Source organism: Arachis ipaensis, chromosome B05 (genome assembly GCF_000816755.2).
Source record: "Arachis ipaensis cultivar K30076 chromosome B05, Araip1.1, whole genome shotgun sequence".
Classification (NCBI taxonomy): domain Eukaryota; kingdom Viridiplantae; phylum Streptophyta; class Magnoliopsida; order Fabales; family Fabaceae; genus Arachis; species Arachis ipaensis.
The window spans coordinates 6,948,240-6,955,365 of NC_029789.2; the positions used below are offsets into that span (position 1 = coordinate 6,948,240).

Consider the following 7,126-nt stretch of genomic DNA (forward strand, 5'->3'; position numbering starts at 1 on the left):
CTGTGCATCAGAGTGTTCTTCTTTGGACAAAGGATGGCAAGCCTGAAGTCATCAAGGCAGATTTGAACCTCTATGTCGAACAAATGCATGTTGATTTCAGGATATATAATCCTAAATTGAAACCTTTGAATGTTGACCGAACATTGAATTCTTACAATTGTGAAGGGTGCTACTTGTCTTCTGAAGGCCTTTCGGTGAAGTTGCGTTACCCAGAGTTAGGATTTGCTCCAACTGGTTGGGACTGTCTGTCTTGAAGATTTTCTGAAGTTACTCCTTGGACCAAGTTGAGAAAGTTTCCGATTACCTGGTAACCTTGCATAATTATTTAAATAATTTTATTCCTGTAAAGAATAAAAATGATTCTTCTGATGAAGTGGGATCATGTAGGTTTAGGAGTTCCTTTAATAGTAGTAATGGTATTAGCTCGATATCTTCAATCGAGCTTTGTCATAATTTAAATATTTCTCCTATGTGTAATGAAAGTGATGCTTCATTGTGTTGAAAATCAAAGTAATATCAATAAAGTGGATAATTCAGTTTATTCTATTTCTAATGAAGTTGTTGATTTTACCTTTGACTGCATCTATGATTTAGAACCTTTGGGTTTTGAGAAACATTCTGTAAAAGATGATGATCATTATAAAGGGTTTGAATCTCAAGATCCTTTAGAAGAAATCAATCTAGGGACTCTTGAGGATGTTCAAATTACATATATTTGTAAAGATCTTGTTGATCCTTTTCGAATTGAACTTTTTAATCTTTTACATGAGTTTAAAGATTGTTTTGCTTGGGATTATCATGAGATGCCTGGTCTCGATCGTTCACTTGTGGAACATCGATTAGCATTAAAACCGAATGCTAGATCCGTGAAGCAAATCCCAAGACGTTTTGCTCCGAAAATCAATGAAAAAGTAAAAGAGGAAATAGAAAGCTTGATTAAGGAGAAATTTATTCAAACTGCACGCTATGTTGAGTGGGTTTCGAATATTGTCCCTGTAATGAAGAAAAATGGGAAGTTAAGAGTATGTATTGATTTTCGAGATTTGAATAATGCTACTCCGAAAGATGAATATTTTATGCCTATTGCAGATATGTTACTTGATTCTGCAACGGGAAACGAAATCCTTAGTTTTATGGACGGTTATTCAGGATATAACCAAATCTTCATTGCAGAAGATGACGTGTCTAAAACTGCTTTTTGTTGTCCTGGGGTATTAGGCACTTATGAATGGGTGGTTATGCCCTTTGGCTTGAAAAATGCTGGTGCAACATATCAGCGAGCAATGAATGCCATCTTCCATGAGTTTATTGGAAAATTTATGGAGGTTTATATCGATGATGTTATGGTCAAATCGATTTCAGTGAATCAACACATTGATCACTTAAGAAAAGCATTTACCACCATGGGGAAGAAGAGATTAAAAATGAATCCTTTAAAATGTGCTTTTGGGGTATCTATTGGTAATTTCCTGGGTTTTGTTGTTCACAAATAGGGGATTGCAATCGATAAAAATAAGGCAGATGCAATATTAGCATTATCTGCACCTAAATCGAAGAAAGAAGTGCAATTATTCTTAGGTAAGGTAAATTATTTTAGAAGGTTCATTTCGAATCTCTCTGATCGAACTCGAGTGTTTTCTCCTTTAGTAAAGCTAAAGAATGATTCACAGTTCGAATGGACGAATGAACATCAATTAGCATTCGATTTGATTAAGGTTTATTTATTGAAGGCTCCAATTATGGCGAATGTTCGTCCACATGAGCCCTTAAAATTATACATTGCAGCATCTAAGAACACGATTGGGTGTATGTTAGCCCAAGATGATGAGAACAGGTAGGAGCGGGCCATTTATTACCTTAGTCGAGTTCTGACAGATATCGAAACAAGGTATTCCCCGATAGAAAAATTGTGTTTGTCTCTATACTATCCCTGTATGAAATTAAAATGTTATATGGTGGCTAAATCGGTGAAGGTTATAGCACAAACTAATCTCGTCAAATATATGTTGAGTTTCCCAATGTTACGAGGACGTTTAGGGAAATGGATGCTAGCCTTAACAGAGTTTGATTTGCAGTATGTCCCGGCTAAAGCTGTGAAAGGACAGGTCATTGCATATTTTCTGGTAGACAATTTAAAAGATCTGAATGACCAGGGGGCAAATGTAATCGATGTTAAAGTCGATTGTTGGAAGCTATATTTTAAGGGATCGAAGCACAAAGATGGTGCAGGGGTTGGAATCCTTATTATTTCACTAGAAGGGATTCTATTAGAGTTTTTGTTCGAATTAAAATATCCTTGCTCGAATAATGTGGCAGAATATAAAGCTTTAATTTTGGGTCTCGAAATATTAATTAGAAAAGGGGTTTTGGAAGTCCAGATATTAGGGGATTCCCAGTTGGTTTTGAAGCAGTTATCGAAGGAGTTTAAATGCAATAACAAGAGGTTGCAAAAGTATTTAATAACTGCTTGGGAGTTGTTGACCTCCTTTCGAAAAGTTTCTTTGGTTCACATTCCAAGGATTGATAATGAAATTGCTAATGAATTAGCCCAAATTTCTTTGAGATATAGAATCGGTCCAGAAACTCTTAAGAAATTGGCCAGTGTTCATAAAATTTTAGTACCTGCAAATGAAAGAGAAGTTTTGTGCGTAGATAAATGGGGAGATACTGATTAGAGGAAGCCTATTGCTCAGTATTTAAAGGATCCTAATATTCCGGTTGATAGAAGGATGAAATTGCAAGCAATAAATTTTGTCTTGATGGCTGGTGAATTATATAAGAAGGGAATCGATGGAAGTTTGTTGAGATGTTTAGGCCAAGATGATCAAAATATTGCTTTGGGTGAAGTCCATAATGGGATATACGGTGCCCATCAGGCTGGAAAGAAAATGAAATGGGTGTTATATCGCAATCACGTGTACTGGCCATCTATGATAAAAGATTGCATCGATTATGCAAAAGCATGTCAAGAATGTCAATTACATGGTTTGATACAGCAGATCCCTGCATCCGAGCTGCAATCGATAATAAAACCATGGCCATTTAGAGGTTGGGCTTTAGATTTGATTGGATTGATCCACCCTCCTTCATCGAAACAACACAAGTTTATCTTTGTAGCAATCAATTATTTTACAAAGTGGGTTGAAGTAATTCCCCTAATAGAAGTTGGTCAAAGTGAAATAATAGACTTCATTGAGGAACATATTATCCATCACTTTGGAATTCCTTAAACAATAAGTACTGATCAAGGAACGATGTTTACTGGTCAGCGAATTAAAAATTTTGCAGTCTCAAGGAATATTAGTATGATTACTTCAACTCCTTACTATGCTCAAGCTAATGGGCAAGTTGAGGCAGAAAATAAAATTTTGATAAGTCTGATAAAAAAGTATATCGGAAACAAGCCTCGAACATGGCATGAGACTTTAAGCCAAGTACTTTGGGCTTATCGAAATTCACCAAGAGGGTCAACAAATACTTCACCCTATAAATTAGTTTATGGCCATGATGCAGTGCTATCATTAGAAATTAATTTGAATACTTTGAGGATATCAAAACAGAATGATTTGCCAGTTGATAATTACTGGAATGCAATGTTTGATGAGTTGAATGAATTAGATTTAGAGCGAATCCTGGCGCTTGATGACATGATTCGACAAAAAGAAAATATTGCTCGAAGTTATAATCGTCGAATAAGAGAGAAATATTTTAATACAGGCGAGTTGGTTTTAAAAGTTTTTCTGCCAATGGAGAAGAAATCGAAATTCCTTGGCAAATGGTCCCAGACTTGGGAAGGCCCTTTTCAAGTGATAGGGTCATATTCTGGAAACACATATCAAATCAAGGATATCGAGTCGGGAAAAGTAATTATCTCAATTAATGGAAAGTATTTGAAGCAATGTTGTTGTTGGCTAAATTAAAGTCAAACATGCATAAGTCCAAAAAAGATAGAAACCATTACAAAAAGTAGCCTGAAGTAAAGAAATTCAAGGTGCCAAGAGTTTTGCCAAGTCCGAACGCAGTTGTGCCCTTTTATTGTCCAAAGTTGAAAGTGCTTCAATATGCTTGAACTTGTTGAATTGGAACTGTTCAAATTATTTCTCATATTCTTCTTTCTTGGCCTCAATGGAAACAATTTCTTGAATAATTTGGTGTTGTTCTTGCTAGGCAGTAGTCAGAGGTACGCCTATTTCAGCCCGCCTTTCGTGAACTTTAGCAAGCTTTTCGTTAATTTGGGCCAATTCTTTTTTCAAGCTTTGTCTCCTCCTTGTCATAGAAAGCTTGAATGGAAATAGCATGAGAGATCCTTAGATCGAATTCTTCATGAGAAGTCTTTTTCGGTTGAAGAGTGGAAGCATAATTGTCTATTTCAGTTAATCTTAGCTGCTTCGTTTTCGATCTCTTGGAGTTCATTTTAAGAGGTTATACTACTGTGGGAAAGCTCTTTGAATTGTTAGACCATGGCAGAGTACGGGATAGAAGCCGGAAATCCAAAGGTGGAATTCAAAATGTCAGATAAAAGCTGGTTGAGGAGGATATCTTTGATCCAGGCAGCAGGTGGGTGATCCAAGAGTTTAAGAAGGGATCGAAGCTGTTCTTGAGTGTCAACATCCAACTCGAATAGAGGGCTGGATGAGGAAGGTCTAGGAAGTGTTGGAACAGAAACAGGCACTTCGTCTTCTTGGATAACCCGATTCAAAACAGAGATCAAGTTAGCTAATGTAGCACTTGTGGGTGTGGTAGATACGCCTTAAATTTCTAGATCTTGGTCCAGGAGGAGTTTGGAATCCAGCCTGTTGAGGGGGGTTGGAGAATCCTTGAGGAGTTTCTAAAACTCTGGATCGAGACGAGTCTGAATTTGTCGTCTCAGCAATTCGAGAGACAGAATCAGAATCTGGAGCCATCTGGTTCTCAGCAGAAAGCGCAGTCTGATTAGTTGGTGAGATTGACTCAAGTATTTGAGTTTGTGTTAGAGAATGCTGCGGAGGATCTTTTGTCAAATCGACCACCGGTGTTACACGGGAAGGTGCAAAGGCAGCTTGAAGTGGTTGAGTAGATTTTGTGGCTTGGATCAAATTGTGGGATGTAGAGTGTCCCAAATCAAGTTGTTATTGCAGAAGTGGTTGATCAGGTGCCACAGGAGATGTGATTGAGTGAGTAGCAGTGGTAGGCTGAAATGAAAGGTATACAGTTATAAGTTAAGTTTTATTTCAATTTAAATGAAACACATGTGGAAATGTTAGTGTTACCAGAATAAGCCTTGGTTTTCGAATGAGTTTTTTACCAGGGTTTGAGAAAAATTGAACAAGGGGGAGAATGCTGAATTTAAAGGAATATAGTACTGTAGCCGTTATTATAGAAGGAATGCAAAAAGAGGTAACTTCTCGCAGAAGGCGAAAAGGTGGAGAGAGAAAGCATATGTCTCGGGAAATGTGTCGAGTGATTCAGTATTAATGGGGAGTTAAATGGTAATTATTACCGATTTAAAAGATTGAAATTTGAATTTGGATTAAGTGTTTCATCTTCTAAATAGTGTTATCGAAGGCAAACACATTAATCCAAGGGAGCAATTTATTGATCGAAAAAATATTTTTCAATTAAAGCAAGGTAGTTCGAAATGATGAAAAAATCGAAGAATTCAGACAGTTTTCGAAAAGATACACGCGTAAGCGTGGGTTGAAGGTAATCGACGCGGATTCGATTACATTTACTTTATTAAATCGGATAGGTCAAATCGAACAAGATTTTCGAGACAGGTAATCGAACAAGATGTTCGAATAAGTAGATCGAGAAGTTATGGCAGTGGAGAAGTTAAAGACTTTCATCACGCGAGAAAATTATGGGAAATGTGTACAGACAAAAGGCGGGAACGGTTATCAAGGAGTATGCATTCAAGATTGTGATTTTGTGATTAATTGTAATTAGTTGTCAGTTACCAAAAGTAGATTATAAATACCAAGAAGTTTTAGGGAATAAAGGTTGAAACTTTAACTCAGAAAACACTTAAACACACTCACATCCCAGAAAATTCCTGAGTCTGCGATCGAGTAACTTTTCTGTAGGGTTCCTTCCATATTTTCTTTCTTTTAATTTATCTTCTTGTAAACTTTGTCTTTTAAGCAAATTTATCTTTCAAGTATCATTTATTTTCATCGTCCGATTTACATTTCTACATTTTAGATTTTCATGTCAAAGCCCTTTGACCCGGTCAAAGGCATTTTATCGCTTTCTTTCAATTTCAACGCAAACCTTTCCGTTTTCAGCACATTTTCGTTTCGAAAACTTTACCTTTTCGTTTCTTTTATTGATTTATAAATTTCAATTTATTTTTATTCTCAATACTCGTCTAATCGAAGACACTTTGATACACTTTTAGAAAAATGGTACCTGCATAGAGGAGTAGGTTTCGCTCCCAAACCACTAAATATCGAACCACCATTGATTTGTTAAAAATCGACAAAACACATAGTTTATTAAAAAAGGTTAATTCACAGTCTTATATATATAGTTCAAGACTTTCAAACCAATTAATATATTTTTTTTATAAGGCTCAAACCAATTAATATATAGTCACTTCTAAGTATATATATATGAAATTAAAGTTGCGTTCATTTTTCATGAGATTTTTTTTTAAAAGAAAGAAAGAAAGAAAGAATCCTGAAAAGATCATATAGGGATTCTATTTTGTGAGAAACATATTCTTGGGGTCCTTCGTGTCGTGTTTTGATTTGAATTTTTTCGATGAAGACAAGTGAAAGAGAGATATAGAATGGAAATATTTGGACAGCGTAAGCATAGCATAGAGATACCTTGGTAGGCATTTTATATAACATCGATTCTTCACTCATACTTGAATGATAGGTCAGCGAGAATTCGGGACATTGGCTTCATCATACGATAATAGAGCCTCTCTTTTCTTTTTTGGATTTTTCTAAGGATATTATTGCAAGTTGAGGAGCAAGTTGGCCAACCCATGGGTCTACCTAAAGATATAGTTCGTTTACTTCTCATATTCCATTTGATATGTTGTTTGGCTTCCCAGTTGCCAGGCCAGTAATAATACTTCTCTTTTTCCAATTAATTAATTAAGTATTTAATTAATATATGTATTCTAAAAATATATGTT

General features: G+C 35.9%; 1 protein-coding gene across 1 annotated transcript; it reads left to right on the plus strand.

Moving 5' to 3' along the window:
* LOC107640043 lies at positions 3,255-4,936 on the plus strand. Its single transcript, XM_016343593.1, has 2 exons — positions 3,255-3,863; positions 4,775-4,936. The coding sequence occupies exons 1-2, from the start codon at positions 3,255-3,257 to the stop codon at positions 4,934-4,936; spliced, it is 771 nt and encodes a 256-aa protein (XP_016199079.1).

What these genes read in the sequence shown, in the direction of transcription:
- LOC107640043 (XM_016343593.1), top strand. Translation starts at nt 3,255, where the DNA reads ATGTTTACTGGTCAGCGAATTAAAAATTTTGCAGTCTCAAGGAATATT. An exon ending in AGGATATCGAGTCGGGAAAA is followed by an intron (nt 3,864 to 4,774) that starts GTAATTATCTCA and finishes ATCTTGGTCCAG; the next exon opens with GAGGAGTTTGGAATCCAGCC.